The 26,632-nt window shown below is 40.3% G+C and overlaps 1 protein-coding gene across 1 annotated transcript in view; it reads left to right on the forward strand.

Annotated features, from left to right (window-relative positions):
• Window positions 1-26,632, forward strand: part of NUP153 (nucleoporin 153) — a 68,700-nt gene that overhangs the window by 34,159 nt on the left and 7,909 nt on the right. The window contains exons 11-20 of the mRNA XM_067568398.1: window positions 4,383-4,435; window positions 7,130-7,262; window positions 9,281-9,418; window positions 10,291-10,383; window positions 10,635-10,722; window positions 11,992-12,108; window positions 18,446-19,069; window positions 22,470-22,664; window positions 23,219-24,049; window positions 26,240-26,608. Of these exons, the coding sequence (XP_067424499.1) occupies window positions 4,383-4,435; window positions 7,130-7,262; window positions 9,281-9,418; window positions 10,291-10,383; window positions 10,635-10,722; window positions 11,992-12,108; window positions 18,446-19,069; window positions 22,470-22,664; window positions 23,219-24,049; window positions 26,240-26,608 (2,641 nt within the window). The remainder of the gene's footprint in view (window positions 1-4,382; window positions 4,436-7,129; window positions 7,263-9,280; window positions 9,419-10,290; window positions 10,384-10,634; window positions 10,723-11,991; window positions 12,109-18,445; window positions 19,070-22,469; window positions 22,665-23,218; window positions 24,050-26,239; window positions 26,609-26,632) is intronic.

Consider the following 26,632-nt stretch of genomic DNA (forward strand, 5'->3'; position numbering starts at 1 on the left):
CCCACTGCCTGTGCTGCTGTCTGTTTTGCCAGAGATAGTCTTTGAAGGAAGATTAAGTAGCATTGGCATGAGAGGAAAGTACCAACCTGTGGATATTTTTGAAAGGTAAGTGAAGTGTAGGGATTGTAAAACTGTTGAACAATGAAGTGGGTTGAAGGAAAGGGAGGGCCATTTATGTTTCTATAGAAAACATGGTTGTTAAAACTCAGAACAAGGATTGATATTTTCAGTAAGCATTCTCCCTTGGGCTCTTCTGAATAAAGCTTGAATGGATTTTAGGCAGCACACCAACATATTCTTTCCCAGCCACTGACATTTGTAATACAGTCTCTGTTATGGAGGAGTTGGTTGTGGCTCAGTAGTTAAGGCTGAGTTCCCTTTTGTCCTTTAAAGGCAGGGACTTAACCCTTTTGTTATAAAAAAAAATACAGTATATCTGTTCCAAATTTACAGGATTTCCTCTTTCTATAGAATGAATTTTCTGAGACTTTACAAGTAAATCCATTAATTAGTTTGAGTTAAACTTAACTGTCATAAAGGATTAATTATCTGTCAGTCTTTCTGTTTTCCAGAGTGATCTTAATAAAAGAATGACAGACACTTCAAACTTCCATGTGCAGTACTTAAAATTAATTCTTTGTGCATAGGATATATTTGAAACAATTAGGTTGTAATGGAGCTAAATTAATGATTGATTGATTTAATTTTTGTGAATATAGAGGCTACAGAGAGTTATATCAACTTCTCAAGTTTCTGACAATGGTAAATTGGTCACTGCCCCTTCTCTACAATTAGTTTGCATGAAACAGTTATATATATGTAATGAGTCAGTGGCAAGAGAAGACTGTACTTGTGTGTCAAGAGTTCTCATTGCTATAGATGACGTGGCCCTAGCTGTCACTACCTTTAGAGGTTCCATGGCCATAACTTGGGCATTCGGGCTTGAAAGGCTGCCCATGACATTGCTCCCTGAACACCCGACTGTGTACCACGGCAACACTGTCGGGGAAGCTGAGACAGGAACATTCAGTGTGCTGTTACAGTGCAGAGCCTTTGGGGATATGCCTACACTGCATTAAAAAACCTGCGGCACTGAGTCACGGCGCCTGGGTCAACTAACTTGGGCTCATGGGGCTCAGGCTGTGGGGCTAAAAATAGCAGTATGGATGTTCAGGCTCAAGCTGGAGCCTGGGCTCTGAAACCCCACAAGTGAGGAAGGTCTCAGAGCCAGGGCTCCAGCCTGAGCCTGAACATCTACACTGCTGTTTTTAGCCCACTGCTTGAGCCCAGCAAGCCTGAGTTAGTTGACCTGAACTCAGATTCATTGCAGTTGGTCGTTTATTGCAGCATAGCCATACCATGAAAGTCAGGAACTGGGCTCACTCCTGCCCCTCGTTTTACATAGCACCAGTCTCTATACCACTTCCCTCTAAACAGATTAGTCATTTACAAATTAAGGGCCAGGATCACCACTGCACTTTGACTGACTTGCACTACTTTGGTAATGCAAATCAGCAGTAAACCCAGTTTAGTTGGGTTTAATGGGGATGCTGTCTGCTGTACCCTTGGATCTGCCCTCAAATCTTTTTTCTCTTTTAACTTTTAAGGTTGATACTACATATCTTAAAAATCATTCAGAATATTGGGTGGCAGGATTCTCTTTTGGGTTTTTTTGTTTAGTGTTCATGTATAAAATTTTTAAAAACTTAAAAACAAGGAAATTCCAAGACAAATAATTGTTAATTTGGAGTTAAAGTTGAGAGGTATGGATTAGTAGCTTAAGGATGAAAAACATGACAGGAATGGCATCAGTATTGCCCCCCCAAACCTTACAAACCCAGGAAATTCAGAGTTAGGGTTATACTTAAAAAAAATCCAAATATACTCAGGTTTGGGGACATGCACAAGTAAGGATCTCGAGCAATCCTAACTCTGCCCTACAGTGATGAGGGAGGGCGGAACTTGAGGATTTTCAGTTTTACAGTATTGAACTTAAATGAAATTTTTAGCTCTTAGGGAAATAGCATAAATATTTTATCATGATTTTCATTAGACTCAAAAGTTGTCAGAATCAAATACTCAGTGAATTTTGAACTCTAAGTAGAAAATGGCTGCTAGTAAATAACACAGCACAGCTACTATATGTGGAGAGGGACTTCAGTTCAGCATTTTTTTGTTTAACATTTCAGTTTGGGTTTAAGTCCCATGTTTGGAAGAGCCCAGGGAGCAGGACGACATGTTTTATGTTGTCCATCTTAACTGCCTCATATAACTAATAATGATCTCACTTGGATCAACATGTAAACATAGAGAAGAAACTCATTGCAATTTAGAGGGAGAAGTAAAAGTGTTTAATAGAAGAAAAAGAAAGTAGTTTAAAAAAGGGAACTAAAGAAAGAAACCTAGTGTTCATGATCTATTAGGGCTGCCTGTTTAGTGAATAACAGACTAAAGTTGTTTGTTCTAACAACAACTCAGAAAAAATGGCCTAAACTTACTGTAATGCATATCCATGAGAGGTAGAGCTAAGATTATATGTGCAGGCTTAATTCTGGGTTTTCTAATTTTTTTGAGTGTCTACCTGTCTAACCTTAATGTTATCGTAATATGGTGTTTTGCATGGAATATTACGTGTATTTTAGTGACTAGTTGAGACTTTCTGTTATATTAAAAGGGAGAGCGACGAGCCGTATTTCACAGTCATCTATGTATCTGTTCTAATGGGATTTTTCCTCCACACACTAAATTGTTTTGAATACAAAGTTCTATGCATAGGACATAATCGGTGTGGCACATATTAAATGCATTAAAAACTGGCTAATAGATCTCACAAAGTAATTATAAGTGAGGAATCGTTATCCAGTGGGGGGTGTTTCTAGGTGGGTATCTCAGGAATCTGTTCTTGACCCAGTGCTATTCAATATCTTCAGTGATCTGGAGGAAAATATAAGATCATGGCTGGCTACTTTTGCAGATAGTGCAAAAAATGGTGGAGTAATTTAAAAAAAAAAAAAAAAAAAGAGAACAGGTCAATCTACACAAACTTCTGGATTGCTTAGTAAGCTAGACTCATTTGAATAACATGCATTTTAACACAGCCAAATATAAAATGATACATTTAGGAAAAAAAAGTGTATGTCACGCACTGAGGGACTATATCCTAGATAGCAGTGACTCTGAAAACGACTTGGGGGGTCATGATAGATGCCATAAGAGGACTGACACGATCCTTGGATGTATAAGTATTGAGTAGGAGTAGAGAGGTGGCAGTACGTCAACAGAGAGAGTTAACGAGACCATTAATGGAACCCAGCATCCAGTTCTGGTGTCAATGCTTCAAAAAGGATGTTGAAAAATTAGGATTCCGAAAAGAAGATTTGTATGAATGCTTAGAGGCAGTCTGGAAAACTGCCTTGCCATGGAAGATTTAAGAAGCTCTAAAATCTGTTTAGTTTATCCAAGAAAAGGTTAACATCAGAATCTGAGTATTTACACAGGGAGAAAATTTCTGATAAAGGGTCTTTAGTCTAGCATACGAGAGCATGAGTAGGTCCAATGGCTAGGAGCTGAAGCTAGACAATTCAGAATAGAAGTAAGACATACATTTTGAACAGGGTAATTAACTGTTGGAACAAATTACCAAGATATGTGGTGGATTTTCCATCAGTTGAAGTCTTAAATCAAGATTGAATGTCATTCTGAAGATATGTTTTACCTGAAATTGAGGGCTTGATGTGGGAATTACCGAGTAAAATTATATGGCCTGTGTTTTCAATAAGTCAGACTGGGTAATCATAATGGTAATTTCTTGTCTTAATATCTATGAATTCATAAATGGTTTGGATTGCACAGTCTGTGTTAAGTCCTATAGAAGATTGATATGAGACTGAGGTCAATAGATGTTTGTTTCCATGATTAATGGGATTGTTAAAATGGCATGCTTTTTCTGATCTAAACACCCTGCTGTAGTATTAGTATGTTATACACTACTTAGTTTCAATAAATATCACCTCAGTGGGATTATATGGGCTGTAAATCAGATTTTGGTCCAAAAAGTTTATAATGTATTGTTTGGAACCCAGTGTTTGTTAAAATGTGTCTTGTATGCATTCTATGCCAGTGAAATTTGGTTAATATAAAAAGAATTTTATCTCCCATACATTTAATCAATAATAGTGATGAATGAATGATATTCCAAGTAAGCTTTGCAGCTCCAGTGGGTATGACTTATCTTACCACATATAGTTGGACTTTGATGTTTTTCCTAGTTAGATTAACTAATGGAAGAAACGTAGTAAGAATTGCCACAACTCCAGTCTTGTTTTGTGCTTGAAATAATAGTAAATTCAGCGAAATCTGAAGTTATTTTCCTTTATTTGCAGGGAGTGAGGGAGAAGTATTTAACTGTGGAACACCAAGTAGAACCACCTGAAAGGTATGTCAAAACTAGAGTTAATCTAAATTATTTGTTTGAGGGGAGGGTGGTGGCTTTGTGCTTCCTCTGCTGGAATCTCTGTGCTTACCCTTTTTTGTAAAGAAAGTAAGAAATTCTTGATTGCATAATAGAATGTGAATTGGGACTCTTTAGTTAAGAATTATGTTTCTCAGAAATGGGGTATGAAATGTCTAGTATTGTCTGTTATAAGTCAGTATACACTAAATAGAAAAGAGAGGAATGATGATAGATAAATTAATAACGATAGCAGTAATTATATGAAAGGAAAAAGAATACATGAGAATAACATGATTTTCAGACAACCCTTTATTAGCCAGCATATGTCTTCCTACCAGCAAATGAAGACAGGAAATAAACAATGTCACTTCTGTAGACGGGGTTGCTTGTCTGGTGGGGCACAGTTATTTCCTTTCTCCAGGAAGTGTGGATTGTGTTCCAGCTAGCTGAACTAGATTTCTGATGTTACCGTAGCACCTTTAGCAATTCTATCAGGATTAGATATTGTAGAAGATATTTGCAGTGAAGATGTTTCTCTTTGTTCATTTGGGCATTCTGTATGGTAGCAGCCTCACTTTTTTCCAGTGGTTTAGAATGTGAAACCTGGGTTTAAGCTGCTCTAAGGCCGACCTGCTACTTCCAATGACACTGCAGAAATAAAACCCTTAGTGCACAAGGTTCTATGGTTCTGTCTTGTCTTACACTGCCTCCTCTTCACTTTTTTTCTCATGATATTGAAGAATATATTAAACTAGCAACCAGTTGATGTATCAGTCCTGTTATATGCATAGTGGTTACTGGAGTAAGGTAGGTCCTTTCTGAGGGAAGTTCTTTGGAGTTTGATTCAGTTCCATTTTCTTAGTTGTATCTCATGCTCTTGGTGGAAGGGGCATGGCCTTGTCAGATGTTTTGCTGCCTGTCACATACAGGACATACTGGTGCTTCATCCCTAGACAAGTCACTAGGGCTCTGTTCTTCAGAAGCTAGGTCCCACTTTCTTGGAGCAATTCTGTGGGTCTTGGTAGTGATTGCCTGAATACAGACAAGTCTTCCTCTATGGTGTTTTTGAGTCTCTTAACTTTCATAGCCTCAGTTTCAGCTTCGATTTTCAGTTTAGCATTTCCCCCTCTATATGGATTATTCTGCATGAAGATAATATTGAATTGATACAAAGCCTGACCTCTCTGGATTCCTATTCTCCCTCAGAAGGGATAATGGCAGCCTTTTTTATACTGTTTCTTTTGCAAGAGGGTCAATCCAATTGCATTGATTGATCGAGATAGTCTGCGCTCTAGTCCGTGGGTCTGTTTAGTTTTTGGATGGCTCTTGATAAGGAGCAAGGGTTATCAAAACCCTTAGGATTTTTGCAGAAGTTTTTCATTTGTGAAATCTGGGTAAGAATTTGTAAGTCAGAGTCTTTCCTTTAGGGACAGAGAGGATTGACTTCCTTCATAAGTGACAAACAGGTGTATGCAGAAAAAAGGTTACATACTTTACATAATAGTTTGAGTAAGGCTCTGGTGTAGGAGTAGCTAAATTGTGTGAAATAAATTTCTAAAATTCTTGCTGTTCTTTAAGTTTGGATAGTTAAAGGCTGAGCATCTGTCCCACTGAGGGTCCAAGTGCTAGCTAGTTAAGCTTTAAGAGGCAACAGAGTGCTCTTCTGTGGGTTCCCATCCAAAACTGAAGAGATTATTTTAGAACATCTGACAAGATTAAACCAAGGCTTGGTCCTCATAGTCATGGGGACTTGATCTGGGGTTTAAAGCCTTCAGATGTGCTTAAACCTACCTTTTTAGTAGTCATCTGCTTGGCCAGAAGAAGAGCTTCATCAGAGGATTTCTTTCCTTTGGGCACTTCTATCTCTTTCTTTCTTCATCTGGGCAAGGTAGTGCTTAATCCTGTTCCTCGGGTTGTTTTTTCCTCTTTCCACTTGGGTTAGAGTATCTTTCCCCTTAATTCTGTCCAGACTTTTAGAATGAAAAAGAGAAAATGCCTTTACACTTTAAAAATCTCTTTAACGTATGTGTATTTGAAAATAATTCTGGAATGTTAACAATCAGAACACTTCTTTGTTCTGTTGAGGACCATGTGAAAGGAGCAATAGCTTCTAAGGCTTCTGTCTCTTGCTGTCATGCTGCAGAAGCTGGAGTCTCTGCCTTCTGTCAAGGTTCGTTCCATAACAGTGGCAGGCAGGTACCTTGACATCCTTCTCTACGCTGAAATCTTGATGTGGCAGTGTTTGCATGTAGCCTCATCTGTTTTTCATTCTCCCACCCAAGATACCCACTCTATCTCGTCTCTCATTTGGTGCTGGGTATTTCATTTGAAGTGTCTACTGTCCAGGCTAGCCGTAAGGAATGTGGGAGAATAACATATTTCACTAACTACCTTAATTTTTTCATTTTCTCTGCTGGCTCAGACATCGCACCGTGTGGAGTTGGGACTGTTTCTGATTGATTTGATTAATTTTTTGTTGTAGCTTTTTCTATTTAGTAATATTATTATTGCTTGGGATGTCTATTTGATGAGCATCAGACAACTTGAACAAGAACTTTGCTTTTTCCTGTCTGTTGGTAGGAAGGTCTCTGTTCCAGCCCAGACAGAGGATATGAGCTTGAAACAATTAGGTAATAAGAGTATGCTCTAATCATATACTGTTTATTTCTGTGCCAGCAATTTCACATACCCCAGATTCAGTAGTCCTGCATCCAATGGATTATATTGTGGAGTGGGCGGTGGTGGTGGTGGCAAGATGAGAAGGGAAAGAGGAGTGCACTATGTATCTCAACCAGGACAAGCCAAACAGGTAAGAGAATATGCTAAATTGCTATATCACAATGGGATTTTTCAAAGCATGGATGTAATGAAACTGAAATATTTGGCTTTTAAGAGACTACACACAAAATTAATAGTTAGAAACCGTCGTGTTTGTTCAGTGCCTAACACAGTGGGGTTGTATGGGGTGTCCCCATACAAATGTATTCTGTAATCACAAATGTGATTGGACTTCTTAGGTGCTATGATAATACAAATAATGAATAGTAGTAGTTAATTCTGTTGGATATATAGGCCCAAGTCTTCAAAGCAGCCCCTGATTTTGAATGTGTCAATTTTGGACGTTCAGCTTGACACCTGGGCCCTGATTTTTCAGAAGTGCTGAGCCACTTCCATCTTCAGTTGAAGTCAGTGGCGACTGCAGCTGCTCATCACTTCTGAAAATCCGGCCCTAGATTTTCAGAAGTTGAGTACCCAAAATGAGAGGTTGCATGTGGAATCTTTGGCCTTATTACTTTGGGAGTTGTTCCAATTGTATTGCATGGTTTCTCACTAACAGCTGATTAAGTCTATCCAAGAAACACTGAATAAATGTGTCAGGGTAATATGTGCAGTTTATTTTAAAGGACTGAAATATGAAATAAGCAGCAGTAAGCAAATGAAGTATTACTTAAATTTGTAATTCTATCCTATATGACTCAACCATATAGAACAAATCAAAAATTTGAAATGGAATAAAGCTGAATACAACACTATATATGGAGTCAACAATATTAAAAGCATTTGAGATTTGTGAGTGACATTGACTAATGGTTACCAGGTGCACAAATCTGACATCCCCTCTTTATTTTTTCATTAAAAAATCAATTTAATAACAAACATTAATGGTAGTATATGTCCACAGGATTATTTCTGTGTTTAGCGTCTCAAGTATGTACAGTTCAAAGCATGCAATAGGTTATAAACTACCTGTTTGTCTTAAGTATAGTTACATGAATCGTTAGACCAATCTTTTGACTGAACTGATGTAGGGAGAAAACCCCGCTGGATATTGGAAATTTTGAAGGGTGTTTCTATAGCACAAATAAGGGAACTTACTGTAAAGATTTGAGGGGCCTAATTTTCGTTTAATATAGTAAAATGAACAAATATAGAAGTTGGGAAACCAAATTCCTGTGGGTATAAACACAAGGAGAATGTTAGGTTTTAATTTATTCACACTTAATTGTTTCTGCATAGATCCAAGTGCCACTAATGAGTTGTCATTAAATTAGTTAAATCTCTATAATACGCAGTCTAATTTCAGCAACTAAATACTTCAAAGAAAAATAAATTTCTTTATGCTTCAGTGGCTTCCAGTGTTTGTTCCATAAGTGTCTTGCACTTTACCTTAAACTATATGATTTACCATGAAGTCAGATAAGATACTAGACCAGATTGACCACTGGTTTGATCCAGTGTAACAGCTTCTGCATTCCTAAAATGGGTCTTATGCCCTTTTGTGTCTCTGTGATGTATAAAGAGTGCCTGAAAGATGTTTGGGTTTTTTTTTTAATTTTCTTTTTTACCTCAAAAATATTAGAAACTTCAAGATCAGTCTTTCTTAGTTTTGCTAGGAGATTTCTTGGATATCTCAGTATGTACTGAAGTCCCACATCTTAATTAAAGAGTAGGGAGGATCAATTAGCTAAGTTATCCTTTCTCTAGAATTTTAGTTATCAAAGTTAAATGATAACAAAAACAAGTTTTAAACAGAGTGGAACAAATCAGACTATCTTTCACTCTGTGTTGCTTTTATAGTGCACATAAAAACTTTGAGACAGTCTTACCGTTCTGCCTGCAGTATGGGTGATGGTCATGGCATACCTATGGAAAGTGCCTGTCAGGTTAAAAATGTTCTAGTAGACCAGAATGGGGGATTGGATATAGTTTTATCATTATATTTTATATTTGGCTTTGCTGCTTTTAATTTTGTATAGATATTAGAGGGGGGGAAAGGTAGTTTCTAATGCAGAATAGAAAACTAACTAAACAAATGTACAATTTTAGGAAGTGGAGGTACCAGTACTACCCAAAATACCCTTACCAATCAATACTACATCACTGCCTAACTTCAGCTTTGGCTCCCTTGCCAGTACTACTGTCTCATTATCACCAATCACTGATACACAACCAGCGATTAACAAGGTAATTTTTTACATTGTATGTACTTAATACTTTACAGGACTAGAATTGGTTTGTCTTGTTTGTTTGCCGTGTTGCATATCAGATATGTTCATAGTGGTATTGAAGGGTAGATTATGTAGTATTAACTTATGTCAACTGAGTAAATGAGGGCCATTACATTCTGATGTGTAATGAGATTGCAGAAAGATTTTGATTTAGTTTCACAAAGTTGTCAATGGTTTGTTTATTGGTTGGATGAATTATTGGATACATACATATAGTTGTATGGCTTCTGGAAGTGTTCTGGAAAGCCTGTTATGTATGGTTACAGTATGCCAAGATTTATTCAACAATTTAGAGGTACAATAAATGGCACTGGAAGCATCATTAGGAAGGAAATGTCATCACAATAATTGGTATATAACTGCAATAAAAATAAACATTAAGACTGTTTAGAGACATTTTAATGTTTTTGTACAGTTTTTTTTTTTTTTTTTTTAAGAATCAGGTACCCATTTATTATGGAGGTTCCAGTTGACTGCTCCCTGGTTAATGTTGAGTTGAGTTTAAGGTTGTTTAGATGCCTTGGCTGCGTTTCTGTACCTTAACATATTTACATATATTTTCAGTGTAACCTCAACTCTGAATTTTCTAGGTTTATAACATACGGTTTTGTAACAATTAAAACATGAATCTAATGTATTTTACTGATATGTAGTCTCAACCTTAATTTCATTTCATCATAGTTCTTGTCTGGGAATTATAAATTTCAAAGCTAGCTTTCCCAAATTCTGTGCAGAACTCCTTATATTTATACAACCTTAAATAGTTACTATTTTTTCCTCCAACATATATTCTTTTTAGATACAATCTTAATTTTTTTGAAAATTTAGGTGCAACCAGAAAGTAATGCTAGCAGTCCTGTGTTCAGATTTTCATCTCCAATTGTAAAATCTACTGAGGCAGAAGTGCTACCTCCATTGTCTGTAAGTAATGCATGTACAAACTCAATTGTACCTGAAGCTTTTGCTTTGGGCTTAGCAAAATATTTCAGAATAGTAAAGTGAAGTCAGTGGCCAATAATGAAAAAAGGAACATGGGTTTCAATATTCAGTTAGATGCCAAATAAATTGTATGTCAGAATTGAGTTCTGAATTTGTATTTGTGTGCTAGACTGGAATAAGGTTTCTTCCTTTTGGCATTGAAAAGATCTTTTTTTTTTTTTTTTCTTCATCAGATTGGGTTTACATTTAGTGTTCCTGTTGTGAAATCAACAGAGCCTTCTGGATCCAGTGATACTCCCGTGCCACCTCTGATTAGCACAGGTAACTGAAAATTCAGCATTTCAGACCTGAAACGCTTTATTTTCTCTAGCACTAGATCTGGCTGAGGGGTATATCCCAGCTGATCTGTCTTCCCCACCTGAGACCATGCAGATGGTGCGGTATCCTTTCCACCAGATACTGGAACTAGTGTGTCACCAGGAGGAGTTTCTGAAACATCCCCTCCCCCCTCCATCTTCTCTGTCAGTCTTCCACCTCTCCTCCTATAAGCTGCTATTTTATCCTCTTGTGTTTCAGTCACAGTTCCTAAGTAATGATCATTAGCATGTTTGGTTTATCTTGAGGCTTGAAATTTTATTTCTTGTGACTTGTTCCTTCTGAAAGCAATAACAGTTCCTGCCACAAGCCTAAATTTTGCTTCTCTGTTGCAAGGGATGTTTTTTATTTACATGGCCAGGATCGCTTCTGGCATAGTGTGTTATGTGAAAATGGCACTGAAGCATCCCCATGCCATCATTTAAAGCATACTTTAATTTATGTATAAGTTTTGGGGACACTGTAGATTTAAACCACACTACCGCTGGAATGTTTTAGATGCTATTGTTACAAGTAGAACCTAACATTACTATAGTGCAAGGTCAGAGATAAAAAGAGACTGTTTCATCAGCATCATTGGAGAAGGAGCCTAACCCACAAGAAAGAATGTAGGCTTGAGGCCTCCAAGCTACAAGTCCCAGGAGACAAGGTGGCAGGGTATGAAGACTCAGATTAATTTTGAACTGACTATATAAATCAAATGTTTTGGTTCATTTAAAAAAATTGAAATATTTTGATTTGGCATGAACAGAGCCAAAATATTTTCATGATGGGGAAAATAAAAAACCAGCAAAATACAATTTTACAGAAACTGCATTTTCTGTGTTAAAAAAAATGTATTTTTTAAATGGAAAATTCCCAACCAGCTCTTTATCCAACCTTTCTTTGTAGGACTCGGCATTCATTTTATTATGTTTGTCTACTGAGTTGAAATTGGGAGGCTGTGTAAATATTTCTTGAAATTAGAAAGTTACCTTGTAACGATACATAAAAAGTTGATTGGACTTCTATAGTTCTTGTAATGATATATGCATATGTAAGTTTCTGCCTTGTGTGAACATAACATTTTAAAAATCAAATGTTGGAAAATAGGAAGACTTTTGAAGAGAATTTGTATTTTTGGGAGAGATGGAAGAAAGAAATAACCTTTTGTATTCAGTTTGAGCATGTTTCACTAAGAAAGTAGTAAGCTTGTTTTTTTAAAATTATTTTAAGGTACCACTGCTGTAAATAGCACCAGCAATAAGAAGAAAGAAGAAGAATATGATGGCACCTTCAAGCCTGCAAAAGTCTTGAAAGAAGGGAGTGTACTGGATATTCTAAAAAACCCTGGTGAGATAATGGGTTCCATTTAAAAAGACCTTACTGTAAAACATGGACTAATATATAGTGTTGCAGTTATACAGAAACTTTAATTAAATCATTATTCTGATTGTTTTGCTGACAAATTGAAAACCAGCTTATGTTCAGTGTTGAAATACTGAATGGTGGTCCACTGTGGTCCAAAACTCTAATGAAGGAAAAAACATATGGGTGGATAGCATAAGAGCCATTTTACAATGGCTTTACCACTTCTGTTGTGTGTGGTTTTTTTGTGGTACTGGAGCCCTCCCACATTTGCGGGACCCACATAGGTATCTCCTCTTGTGTGGTAAGATGAATGAGGATTAAAAAGAGCTCCTCAAAGTAGCTAATATAACTGTATGGAATAAAAAACAGTTACTAACCTTCTGTAACTTCCATTCTTCGTGATGTGTTGCTCATGTCCATTCCAATGTAGGTGATTCCCAAGCAGTTTGTGCAGGTCTAGGGATTGGAATTTATTGGCATGCTGATTGAAATACCATTCAGATGAAACCCACGTCGTCTTTAGCCTGCTGGGTGATGGCATAATGAGATGCAAAGGTGTGGACTGATGACCATGTTGATGCTCTGCAGATACCCTGGATAGGAACATGAGCTACAAACACCGTTGAAGATGCTTGAGCCCTGGTGAAATGTGCCATTAGGGCAGGAGGAGTGGGGACTTTTGCCAGGTTTTAGTACGTGCAGATACAGGTAGTGATCCATGATGAGATTCTCCGAGACTGGGAGGCCTTTCATTTTGTCTGTAATGGCGACAAAAAGCTATGTAGATTTTTCAAAATGATTTAAGTCCTTTCTATATAGAAGTGTAGTCCACATCTGACATCCAGTGAGTGGAGTCTCTGTTCCTCTCTGTTGGCATGCGACTTGAAATAGAAGACTAGAAGGAAGATATCCTGGTTAGCATGGAATTGCGAGACCACTTTTGGAAGGAAGGCTGGGTCTGGCCACAATTTAACCTTATCCTTGAAGACTGTATAAGGTGGCTCTGATGGAAAGCCTCAGATTCCTTTCAGACCCTTCTATCAGAAGTAATGACCACCAGGAAGGCTACCTTCCATAATAGGTAGAGCAGAGAGCACGTTGCCAGCTGTTCAAATGGGTGTTCTGTCAGCCCTGCCAACACCAGTTGGGAGAGGGGAAAGGGGGAGGACTTTGTTGTACCTGGAGGTATAATCTCTCCACACCTTTAAGGAAACGACCACAGATGGAGTTCAAGAACGGCCATTCACCCTTGGGTGGAAAGCTAAGATTGATGCTAGATGGACTCTGACACATGACAGAGACAGGCCTTGTTGTTTCAAGTGGAGCTAGTAGTCCAAAATGAAAGGCAGTGTTGACGGTGTAGAAGAAATGCCTTTCTGTGTTGACCAGATCAAGAATCTCTTCTACTTTGCCATGTAAGTGGCTCTAGTGGAGGGCTTTCTGCTCCCTAAAAGCATCTCATGAACTGGCCCTGAGCATGCTTTCTCTGCAGGGTTCAGCCATGGAGCTTTCAAGCCATGAGTTGAAGGGACCCAAGGTTCAGGTGATATAGATGGCCATGGTCCTGGGAGATCAGGTCTGGAAATGGTGGTAGTTGGAATGGCAACTCCACCGAGAGGTCCAGAAGGTAGCGAACTAGTGCTGATGGGGCCAGGCTGAGGCTATCAGGATAAGATGCGTCCTGTCTCTTTTGACCTTCAGCAAGACTTTGTGTATGAGAGGAATGGAAAGAAATGTGTAGAAGAGGTGGTCCATCCAAAGGAGGAGAAAAGCATATGTGAGTGACTCCAATCTGTGGCCCAGGAAAGAGCAGAACTGAAGACACTTCCTGTTGTGCCTTGTCGCGAAGAGGTCTATGTGGGGGTCCCCCACTTCTGGAAGATGTCCTTCATGACATCAGGATAGATGGACCACTTGGGATGGCTGGAAAAGGATCTCCTGAGGTGATCCACTGGCTCATTTTTGACCCTGGCTGATAGGAGGCCTCAAGGTGATTTGAATGGGCTATGCAGAATTCCCACAGCAAAAAGCCTCCTGGCACAGGTGAGAGGAGCGTGCCCTGCCTGTTTATATAAAACATCGCTGTTGTGTTGTCTATGAGGACTGACATGCACTTGCCCTCCATGTGGGTTTGGAATGCCTGGCAGGCTCGGTGAACCGCGCTGAGCTCCCTGACATTGATGTGTAACATGAGCTCCTCTGAAGATCAGAGGCCTTGAGTTCTGAGGGGCCCTAAACGAGCTCCCCTGCCCGTTGCCAAGGTGACTGTGACGAGAGACATTGATGGATGGGGACTTGAGAACAGGACTCCAGCACACACTGTGGGTCCAGCCACCAAAGGAGGGTAGTGATCACTGATGGGGGAAGTGTGACTACACTGTCCAGATGGTGTCAGCTCGATGCATATACTGAAACTAACCAAACCTGGAGAGGCCAAAGCAGTAGTCTCACATGTTGCATCACATAGGTGCAAGATGCCATATGGCCCAGGAGCTTTAAGCAGATCCTCACTATAGCGGTGGGGTGGTTCTTGAGGCTTTGTTTGAGCACCCCTATTGCTTGGAACCGGGCTGCTGGGAGGAAGGTATGGCTTGGACTGAGTTGAGGATTGCCCCAATAAATTCTATTTTTTTAAATGGGGAGAGGATAGATTTCTGGATATTTATTGACAGGCCCAAATCCTGGAAAGATTACTGTATTAATTTTACATTTGCCTCTGCCTAGGCCTTGGTCCGACCTCTGGTTAGCCAGTTGTCGAGGAAAGAGCAGAGCTTGAACCCCTTGTTTCCCCAGGAAGGCTGTGACAACTGCCATGTACTTTATGAACACCCAAAGGGCCGCCAAAAGGACAAATGGGAGCACTGCAAATTGGTAGTGCACATGGTTCATGATGAAGCTGAGGAACCTTCTGTGTCCTTGAAAGATTAGAATATGAAAATAAGAGGGGACCAAGGCCCAGGTAGAGGAAAATGTAAAGTTAATACAGTAATCTTTCCAGGATTTGGGCCTGTCAGTAAATACCCAGAAGTCTATCCTCTCCCCAGTTCAAAAAATAGAATTTATTGGGGCAATCCTCAAATAGAGGGCAGCATACCAGTATCCTGGATCTAGGGAGGGGATGATGGAGGCCAAGGAGACTATGCAGAACTTCAGTTTCTTCATGAACTTGTTAGGCTTCCGCAGGTCCAAAATCGGTCTGAGACTGCTGTTGGCCTTCGGGATTAGGAAATAACAGGAGTAAAACCCCTTAGGTGCTGTGAAACCTCCTCCACAGCTCCCAACCCTTAGGAGCGACTGCACCTCTTGAATAAGAAGTTGCTCCTGAGAAGGGTCCCTGAAGAGGGATGGGGAAAGAGGGGAATAAACAAAATAAAAGGTGTATCCCAGTGCTGTCGTGTGTAGCGCCCACCAGTTTGAGGTAATGCAGGATCACATCTGATAGAAGTGAGATAAACGGTCCACAAAAACGGAAATCTGGATCCATGCTTCGCCCTGTTAAGTCAGACCCAAGTGTCACATCAAAAGGGTCTGCTTGGACCCTGCCGAGTGTCTGGGGAAGTCTTCTCCTAAAATCCCTACTGTTCCTCCTACTGTAGACCTGCTATGCAGGAGGTGGGAAGAACTGAGCAGATGGCTGAGGTTTATAGTGTTGTCTTGAGGGAGCCAGTATATGCACTTGAGAGTGGCCTTGAATCCTTTAGGCTGTGCAGTTTTGAATCTGTCTGCTCGGAGAAGAGCAACATCTCTTCAAATGGAAGGTCTTGGAAGGTCTTGCAAGGTCTGCTGCACCTTGTGCGATAGACCGGAGAGTTGAAGCCAAGAGATTCTTCACATAACCACCGCAGAGGTCCATGGACTGGGCTGCCTTCAGGGATGCCCTAGCAACCGACTTGCCTTCCTCCACTATGGCAGCAAATTCGCACCTGGACTCCTGTGATATCAGTTCTTTAAATTTTGCCACAGAATCCCAGAAGTTAAAATTATACCGGCTAAGTAGTACCTGCTGATTTGCAGTCCTGACATGGAGTCCCCAAGTTTAATAGACCTTTCTGCCAAAGAGGTCTAACTTCTTGACGTCCTTGGGATTTGGTTCCTGTTCACCTTGCCATTCCCATTCATTGGTTGCTGACACCACCCAAGAGCCCGGTGGCGGATGTGTGTACAGATATTTGAATCCCTTAGCAGGGACAAAGTATTTGCCGTTGGCTGAAGGGATGCTGGAGTCTGGCAAAAGGCCTTGATAGGGTCAATAGTGGCCTCATTTAACGGCAGTGCCACTCTTGAAGGGTCTGATGCCGTTAGAATGTTCACTAGGGTGTGGGAGGACTCCCTGATCTCCTCTGCATGGATCCCCAGGTTTTGGGCCAGTCATTTTAGGAGTTCCTGATGTGCCCTGTAATCATCTTGTTGGGGTGGGGGGCGTGCTCTCTCTGCTCCTGTGACCACTTCATCCATCAGTGTTGGAGTCGATGGTACCCCTTCCAGGGCTGGAGTCAACAGTACCAGGTGGCCTGTAGAGATTTGAGTGGCCCAGTACAGGCCGCACTCTCCTAGAGTCTCTCTGTGACCTTGGGGTTGGGGATCGACCTCTGTCTGTCTTCCTCTGTTTCTTTTTCGGCACTGGTGCCAAGAGTCCTTGGCCAGAGCGGGCTTCTTTCACCCTGGAGACAATAGCTGGTGCCGAGGTTTTCAAGAGGTGGGATTAACGTCCCTTGTCGGTGCTGGGGATGGAGACTGGCCCTGAGTTTGAATAGTAGCCGGAGCGCTCCTCACAGAAGCTGAAGTACTCAGTGCTGAATCTGAGTGACTCAGCTCTGAGGAAGGATGGAGAGGATAAACCTTAGTCTTGCGTCCCTGTCTTTCTTGGTGCGGAGCCTGAAGTCCTTGCAGATCCTGCAATGCTCCCACATGTGAGCTTCCCCCAGGCACTTAAGGCAGCTGGAATTGGGGCAGCTCACCAGCATAAGGCTTGTAGCAAGAACCACAATGCTTAAACTCTGGAGACCGAGGCATGCTTCAGTGCCAGGCAGGGACTAACTCTGCAACATGGGGATCGCTACATAACTAACTAAGTATTCTAACAACTAAAACTTAACAGCTATAATAATGGGAACTACATACAAGTTAGAAACAAAGTCCACTGAGGAGTACCTGCAAACCTAAGGGTGAAGTAGTTCCAGCGATTGTGACTGGCAGTAAGAAGGAACTGAGGAGGCAACGGGGACCTTTTTACAGGTACCATGAGCGAATGACTCCATGGGACACCAGAGCCAACCTGATGGATACAACTGAGGGAAAACCTTTCCGCCAGCAGTGCTTGTGGCAAGCACACACCTACATCAGAATGGACACGAGCAAGCACTCAAAGAAGAACCAAGGTTTCGTTTGAACTAAATAGCACTGTGTAAGCAGGACAGCACTTCTTGTATGTAGGAGCGAGCAATATGAGAGAGAATTTATGAATAGAATAAATTTATATTTCAGCTTAAGGGAAAGCTTATGAAAGAAATGGGATAAAAATATCCTTTTTGACCCTGAGACGTAGTTTTCTGAACAAGAAATGTTACTTAGTGACTTAAGTTTTTAAAAAAATTGGGTGAAAGGAGAGAGAGACCCCTAATCTCTAAGCTGTACTGTAATATACTATAGTAATTGAAAGAGAGGGTTTATTGTGTGTGTGAACTTTTAACAAAGACCTTTCTATTCTGTCAGTTGATTTAGAATGAAGAATTGGCTTGTGTTGGTAGATTTTTTAGGGGAAAATATAGACTACTGGGCTGTTATAATTGTTTTGACCATTGCACTTTTCACTCAAAAACCTTCAACATTACTTTGGAAGATAGCATGTGGACAGTAGCACAAAATACAAACTGCCGGACAGCTGCTAACATAAACATGAGTCAGTTCTGACAGCACTCAGAAATTCCATCTGATTGGAAATAACTTCTTAAATTTCAGCTGGATCAGATCCACTTGAGGAGCAAATGATTGTTGTAAGCTTCCCGTACTGTTTGTTTACATCTTCCTTCTGCCAGTGATGTTTTTTGTTTAAAATGTTCCTTGAACGAGATTAAGTTGCGTTTACTTCAGTTAAGTGATAGACTCTTTGTAACAATGAAACAAATTGGGATACTATCCATTTGCACAAAATATAATGGGGACTACCCATTGAAAAAGCCTTTGTTAGCAGTGTATGTAATTGTAATCACTGGCACTACAGATTTAATTTTATATCTGTTTTTCATAAAGCAGTTTAGTTACTTATAAATGAGGCACTTTTTAAGCACTAAGATCTGATTTCCTGTTTATATTTTTCTAGACTTTACTTCTCTGAAGACACACACCTCTGCACCCACACAACCTGTTTCAACAAGCACAGAAGTTTATACACGACCTGCAATAAGTAGTTTTTCTGCAGGTTCATTGGGATTTAGAGAGACCTCTAAACAAGCTTCATCATACTGGCACTGTGAGACATATCCCTTACAAAACAAGGCCACAGACAACAAGTGTGTAACTTGTGAAGTTGCTAAAGTGCCGACAGTAGATCCTGCTAAACAGACTGGAATGTTAACTCTAAGCAGCAATGTTAAATCAACTGCACCTCCAACAGGAATGCTGGGCTTTGGAGACAAATTTAAAACAGCAGCAGGAACATGGGATTGTGATACATGTCTAGTCCAGAATAAACCTGAAGCTACAAAATGTGTGGCCTGTGAAACACCAAAGCCTGGAACAGGAGTAAAGTCTGCTTTGACATTGCCAGTAGTCACAGAAAATCCAGTAACAGTGACTTCCTCTCCTATCTGCATTGAAAATACAGTCAGTTTGGGGTTTGGAGACAAATTCAAAAAGCCGAAGGGTTCTTGGGACTGTACAGTGTGCCTTGTGTCAAATAAGGCAGAAGACAGCAAATGTGTAGCTTGTCAATGTGAGAGGACAGGTAAGATTTTTTCCCTCTTTTTATTTTAACTGACAGCTCTTGCAAATTCACTTAAATATTTTTTTTAAAAACCCTTTAAAAAGTTTTCTGTTTTATTCGAACCTTAAAGCATAAACATTGAATACTCAGATTTTAAAATTGAGGATTAAGAATAATGTATAAGCACTTTCTCTTATGCCTTGTGTCATTAAATATCCGATTCTATTTTCTGGTTACCATTTCCAAATTTCTGCTTGTGGGCCACTGCTTTGGAACTAGCATCTGCTTCTCCTCTTTGCCTGGAACTGAGATCATTCTGCCCCAAAGGATAACTCTTCCCTAAACTACAGCCCATCTTCCAGTACAGACTGATAACTTAGTAAAACTCCTTTTACAAGACAAAGCTAAAATTCTTTCCTTCATTGATGACCCATCATCCAATGGCTTTTATAGTACTGTATTATAGAGAGGAAAAAGAGACCACATTGTCTTGAATTGTGGTTCCAAGAAGTCTTGAAAAAACAAAACAAAGCCTGAGGGGAGATGTGATTGCTTTCCATAAATATATTGGAGGGATAAAACACCAGGGAGGGGGACGATTTATTTAAGGGCCAGGGTTGGCACAAGAACAGATGGATATAAACTGGCCATCAACAAGTTTGGGCTTGAAATTAGACAAAGATTTCTAATGATAAGAGGAATTAAGTTCTTTAACAGCTTTCCAAGGGGAGTAGTGGGGGTGTAAAATCCGACTTGTTTCAAGATTGAGCTTGATAAATTTATGGAGGGGATGGTACGATGAGGTTTCTTACAATGGCATATGGCCCCTTCACAACTGCTATTAGCAAATATCGCCAGTGGCCAAAGATGGGACACCAGATGAGTAGGTCTCTGAGTTACTACAGAGAATTCTGTCCTATGTGTGTGGCTGGTGGGTCTTGCCCATCTGCTCAGGGTCTAACTGATCACCATATTTGGGGTCAGGAGGAACTTTTCCACAGGACAGATTGGCAGAGACCCTGGGGGTTTTCACGTTCCTCTGCAGTGTGGGCACAGGTCACTTGCTGGTTTGAACGAGAGTAAATGGTAGTTTCTCCGTAACTTGAAGTCTTTTAATCATGATATGAGGACTACAGTAACTCAGCCAGAGGTTGTGGGCCTATTACAGGAGTAGGTGGGTTGAGGTTCTGTGGCCTGTGGTGTGCAGATCTGACTAAATAATCATGATGGTCCTTTCTGGACTCTGAGTTTCTGAGAAGCTGCCTACGCATACTTTTATTTTTACGACAGTTGAAGAGAACCACCCTTATTTGCAGAAACCTTGGGCTCATTTATAAATATGTTTTGGCCCTGGCTGCATCTGATTTTTGTTTGTGTGTCCTGTATTTTTATGTATAAAAATAGATGCACTCCGGGCCATAACATTATATAGATAAATATAAAGTTTTGATTTTTTTATTCATAATTTTATGCACCTGACTACTGTGGGGCTACTTTCAGTAAAGCTGGGCAAGAGCAGAATGAAGGGAGATAAATGACCTTAATTTAGTAAAAACTAGAGTGTATCTTTAGGAATTAACTAGGAGTACCTCCAAGTTGGGGCACCTTTTGCAGGAATAAGCATCTACAGAGGGAGAAGCTAGCCTACCCACCCTCCTGGCTTAAAAAACAGCCACCAGAAAGGTTACTCTTACAGAGAGCTAGAAAAAGGGAATCACGCTAAGGGTTTGGATTCGCTAAACCACTAAGCCAAGACTTCAAACAGACAGTTGGCCAAGGCTTAGTTTGTAGATTTTCTATGAGCTGTAAAAATCTGGATTCTAGGTTGGTGGGAAATGATGGAAAACCCTTCATAAAGGACCCTTGTTGGACTTAAGGATGAATTGTTATAGTAATATGTCAAGCGCTATCGCCTTTTTAAAGCCTTCCTGAAAAATTCTGATATCTGTAAAATGAGCGAGGAATTAATTCTTCAACCACTCTGCACAGCTAGACTGGAATTTCTTCCAGATATATATTAAGTTGCAGAGCTCATTGTTTTCCTGGACATTCAGCATCATAGTGAACACTTTTATCACTTCATGGACTTGCTTTTGTGAGCCGGGCCTTTAGATGTGGCTTGTCTGAGGTCTTGGGCTGTTGCTGAGAGGCATTTTGGAAATGACAGATTTCTGTGTGATCCCCGTGATGCAGAAAACTGCATGGCCTCTAGGGCCGTCAAAGATGAGAGTTAGAGGAGAGAGAGGGCAAAGAATATCTGATCTTAAATAAGGTTGGATGAGGGTGAATATGTTGAAGTTAAGAAGAAGAGTAGAAGGTAGCCAAGCAGTTCTTCAATCTGGCTGCTTAAAAGACCAAATTCAACAGGATAAATTTGCTGGGGTGAAACCAGTGTTCAGGGGTCCCTTTATATACCTGCTGGATTTGGATTTGTGCTTCAATCTTAGTTTTCATTATGGAAGTCAGACTGTCTGCTGTGGGAGCAGCCTCAATTGACACTTTCTGTTGGGGGATGAAGGTGGGTCTAGGTTGCAGGGCAGGCAGAAGGAGCCAGCCCCAAATGAGAGCATTCCAGCACTGCAGATAATGGGGTGCCTTCCAGATCTCTTCAGAGAAGTCTCTGCTGCTCTGGAAGATAGTTGGTTTGCGTGATTGAGCATAGAATTGGGAGTCTGGAGTTCCTGAGTTCTAGTTCTCTCTTTATCACTGACCGTGGGGTGTGGTTTTGGACAAGTTTCTTTTCTCTGCCTTATCATTGGCCTTTCGTCTTCTCCAGTCTTTGACGGTTCTGGTAGGGTGGGGCTGGGGAATGGGAATAGCTTTAGCAACCAGCAAAGAGGAAGGAAGGGAGGAGCAGCTACTGTTTGCTGCAGGAGTGTTTAGTCCTCTGTTCACACTAGCAGCGGCAGGGTCAGATGGGAAGGACAAAGAGATCTGGCTGGAATTTTCTGATGAATCTGCTGGTAGACAACTCCTTACTTCATGTCATTTTACAAGTTTAAACTGAGTAAGGGCCAGCATTAATTCCAACTCTGGGACCTTCTGTCAACCTAAATTTCTCCTGCAGTTTCAGTTGGATACAGTTTTTCTCCACTTTCTATCCTAAATAGCTGAGGTATGTTGCTGTTGCCACTGAAATGTATTAGCTGTTTAAGCCTAGAGTTGGCTGCATTTTAGTGTTCAAGTGATCCATCTATATAGTTTATATATTACTTTTGTTTATAAAGCACTTGGAGATTCTTCGCAGAGAGACACATTACATTACATTTAAAATAGTCTCCAGGTTTTTTCTTCTCCTTGTGCTTGATCAGTTTATAGATTACATCTTTAAAGTGTAGCTGAAACTTGAGCTTCATAAAATGATCATATATATTTATTTTATAATTTAAATAGCCTTTTAACACCTTCCTTTGTTTCCTAGGGGGTTCAATACCTGTGACTAGTAGCAACACATCATCTTTCTCTGCTCCTTCTGGAGGATTTCTGGGGTTAGACAAATTCAAGAAACCTGAGGGAAGCTGGGACTGTGAAACATGCTTGGTACAAAACAAAGCAGAGGCCATAAAGTGCATAGCATGTGAGAGTGCAAAACCAGGCACCAAACCTGAGCAAAAAGGTAATGTTTCATGAAGGAAATAATAGTTGCACTTTTTCAATTGTTTTCTACAATTGTAGTGAAAGATTTGTTCAGTTGCTCTCTAGAAGGGTTGTTTAAGCAAGATAATATGAGTGAATTGTCACACTTTCTCCAAAGTAAGTGTGTGTGTGTGTATCAGAAAACAGAAAATAAACTTTCACGAATGACTTGTCATTGCTCAACACTGTCTTTGTGTGTATGTGGGGGAATATATCTTTTGTTTGGAGGAAATATATTCTTGTTCTTAAAGTATTCCGTTATCACCAAAACTGTTAGTTTGAAGAGTATATAAAAAGTTTAGGTTTAGAGTGAGTTGTAAGTACACTTCTTTGATCCCAGTTGGGGATAGAGCACCACTCACTAGAGAGGGCCTGTATGCTAAAGAAACTGACCGTGTACAAACAGAAGGCATTTCTAGTAAAACAGTTTTTGATATAATTGGCTCAGGAAAGGATCAGGACCCGAATAGCAGTGGTGTTGCAGATTAGGATTTAAGTGCATGTGTCTATTACAAATGTTATTCCTTTCTACAGGTTTTGGTACTGCTGCTGTGTCCTCAGATGCTGCTGCACCATCATTTAAATTTGGTATTCAGCCATTGTCCTCTGAGTCATCTCAGACCTTAGGAAGCACAGGAAGTTTTAAATTTGGAGAACAAGGGGGTTTCAAGTTTGGTATTACATCAGAGTCGGGATCCGTAACAAACACCATGACTGGGGGATTTAACTTCTCTAAAAATTCAGGAGATTTCAAATTTGGAGTCTCTTCCTCAGACTCTAAATCCGAGGAGAGTAAAAAAGACAGTAAGAGTAACAGTTTTAACTTTGGACTTCCCTCTGGTACAAGCAATCCATCTACTGCAGCATTTCAGTTTGGGACATCCAACCTTGGACAGCAGGAAAAGAAAGAGGAACCTGTTTTAGGGGGTTTCAGTTTTGGCACAAGTTCTGCTGTCTCCATAGCTACATCGGAGAATAAAACAGGAGGGAGTGGGTTCAGTTTTGGAAGTGTGGAGGAAAAGGAAGTTGCAGCGACTCCTTTCCTAGAGAAAAAAGAAACTCCTTCAGCAAAGGGAGGCTTCACTTTTGGCAGCATGGAGCCCACATCTGCCTCACAGTTTGTTTTGGGAAGGACAGAGGAGAAACAGGACTCTGTTACCTCTGCTACTTCATTAGTGTTTGGGAAGACGGTTGACAATGAGGAGCCAAAGGCGCAACCCATCTTTTCATTTGGGAAGTCTGAGCAGACCAAAGAAGAGAGCACAACAAAACCCACATTCAGTTTCAACTTAACAAAACCAGAAGAGAAGGAAACTGAGCAAACAAAACCACCTTTTACCTTTGGGGCACAAACCAATACTGCAGGTAAAATAATTTATTGCCTTGAACTTCAGTTGTCTGCTCAAGTCCATGAAATAACAAAATTTAGTTATATTTGACTGATTTGTGCATGTGTTAGATCTTTAGAAAAGGTTTTATTTACTATGTGAAGGTGCATGTACAGTTCTGGGTAGTAGAGGGTAACAAAATTGTTACCGTTTCTCTGTAGACTTCAGTGGACTTGAAACACCATCAGACAGGTTGAAACATTGACAAAATGTTTTCTGCACATCAGAACCATTTTCTATTAGGCCTTGCCTAAATGCAAAAGTTGTACCTCTTGATTTAGCTGTATCAGCATAGGTAAAGCAGTCTAGTGTGGACGCAATTATCCCAGTATAAAGATTCTTTATTCCTGTACAGTTTCTTCCAGTATGGGAGAGGGAATATGCTATACTGCTAGAACGGTGTCCAAACAAGAGATTATACCAGTATAACTACATCAGTGTAAAAAATAAAATAAATCACATCCCTAACTAAAATAGTTACACTGGTACAAAATCTGGTTACCAGTATATTAGTAATGTCTCCACCTTTTCAGGTGAAAACGAGCCTTTTAGTGATGTCAATGCATAGAGAGCTTTCTGGCTGTTAAGTTCCAGTTGTGCCCAACTAATTGTCATGCTTTAAAACTCATGAGGTTTTTTCCCCAGAGGAATAGCAAGGAGTTTTGTCAGTAACTCTGAATAAAAATAGTGTTTTGATTTGTCTCTGCACAGTGTTATGTTGTTCTGAATCATAGAACTGGATGATGAGGTTGTTAGACAAAATATATAGCTGAGAGCCCAGAGTTTTTACCATCAGAGTTTTGCAGGTGAAATACCATGACACAAATATTTACAGTGCTATTTTAATCCCAGAGTCAGTGTCATCAAAGAGTCTGGTTGGTTCTAACTGAAAAGATTTTCTGACAGACCTTTATGGTGAATGGTGAAAGGGGAACTTAAGAAGAAGTCCTCAAAGTGGCCCCATCTTCATTCCCCAAAAGAGGGGGAGATGAAACAGAGACCTAAGTAATAGAAAAAAGGATACTGAGAAGTGGAAACAAGAAGCCAGACAATTAAAAGACTGAGAAATAGACATAGCAATAGACTTAGGTTATGTCTATATTACAGATTTTACAGCGGCACAGCTGTACCGCTGCAGCTACCCTGCTCTCCCTCATGGGAGAAGAGCATCTCCTGCCAACCTAGTGCTGTCCACACTGGTGTTTTTGTTGGTGACATTTATGTCTGTAAGGGGTGTGTTTTTTCACACCCCTGACCAACAAAAGTTTTACCGACAAAACTGCTAATGTAGACAAAGCCTTAGAGAGAGCTTAAAGTTTTGACTCAATTCCAAAATGTGTGTAAACTTAGTTGAATGTTTTAAAATAAAATGGTTGATGAAGAAATGGGACTGAGGAGTCTTATTTGCTTTTGTAGCAAATCTTGAAGGTACTTAAATATACATATTTATATATGCACTTTACCAGACAATTTTGAATTATTTTCCAGATAGCACAGAGGTTAATTAGTAAACTTTATCCCCCAACTAGGGATAAACAGGGAGCCCTTGAATTTTTGTGAAAGTACAATTAGGGCCTGACCTTGCAGCTCTTACACAGGCAAAGTACTTCACTGTGTATAGTTGTTGAGTTTTACCTGACTTAGGGCTGTAGGATCAGGCCCTTAGTTTCACAGTGAGCTGAAAGATAGCTCTAAATCAGTCCATCTACCCTCCTTCCAGAGTAGGATTCATTTAGCATAGCCTCAAAACTGTTCTGCTGTCTCTTGAAATAATTTACCACCAAGCACTTCAGCTATTGGTGGCACAAAAACAAAACAAAAAAAACCCTAATTCTGTGTACATATGTGATACTAGTTCATATTTCCTCATGAATACGTTATACTCCTGCCAGCCACAAGGAGAGCCCAGACATAAGAGCCTTTCCTTTGTCGTCTTCCCTCCCTCTTCCTTCCCCTCTCCCCCCAATTGTGTGTGTTTTTTCCTGGGAAAAAGAGACCAGTTTATGTATTTCACCTTGGTTTTACATAGGTGAGATAGAAGCTATGATACTTAGCTGTCATCGAGTGGTGGTGTTGGCATACAGCGCTTGAAACAAATCATATGTTGTGCCCTCAGACCCTTATTTCTATTTCTAAAGTAGTTTATAATTGCTTCCCTTCTTTTCAGATCAAGGGGCAGCAAAGCCACCCTTCAGTTTCTTGAGCTCTGGTTCCTCCAGCACAGCCATTCCAAGCACTTCAGCTAACAGCAGTAGTGTGTTCGGCAGCTCCTCCACTGCCTCAAATCCTCCACCAGTTGCCGCTGCCTTTTTGTTTGGACAAGCCAGCAACACTGTGAGCAGTTCTGCTTTTGGCAATGCCTCAGAATCCAATGCCTCTCCATCATTTGGGTTCTCTCAAGAAAACAAACCGGCAACCACGTCCTCCGGCACAGGTGCAACTGTTGCTTCATTTCTCTTTGGTTCAGGAACTAACAGTAACAATACTGCAAACTCTGGCTTCGGCTTTGGGGCCGCAACCACATCAAGTTCTACAGGTATATATAAAATTTAGTGCTGTT

This window comes from Emydura macquarii, unplaced genomic scaffold (assembly GCF_026122565.2).
Source record: "Emydura macquarii macquarii isolate MOO-44397 ecotype Brisbane River unplaced genomic scaffold, CSIRO-AGI_Emac_v2 contig_2890, whole genome shotgun sequence".
Classification (NCBI taxonomy): domain Eukaryota; kingdom Metazoa; phylum Chordata; order Testudines; family Chelidae; genus Emydura; species Emydura macquarii.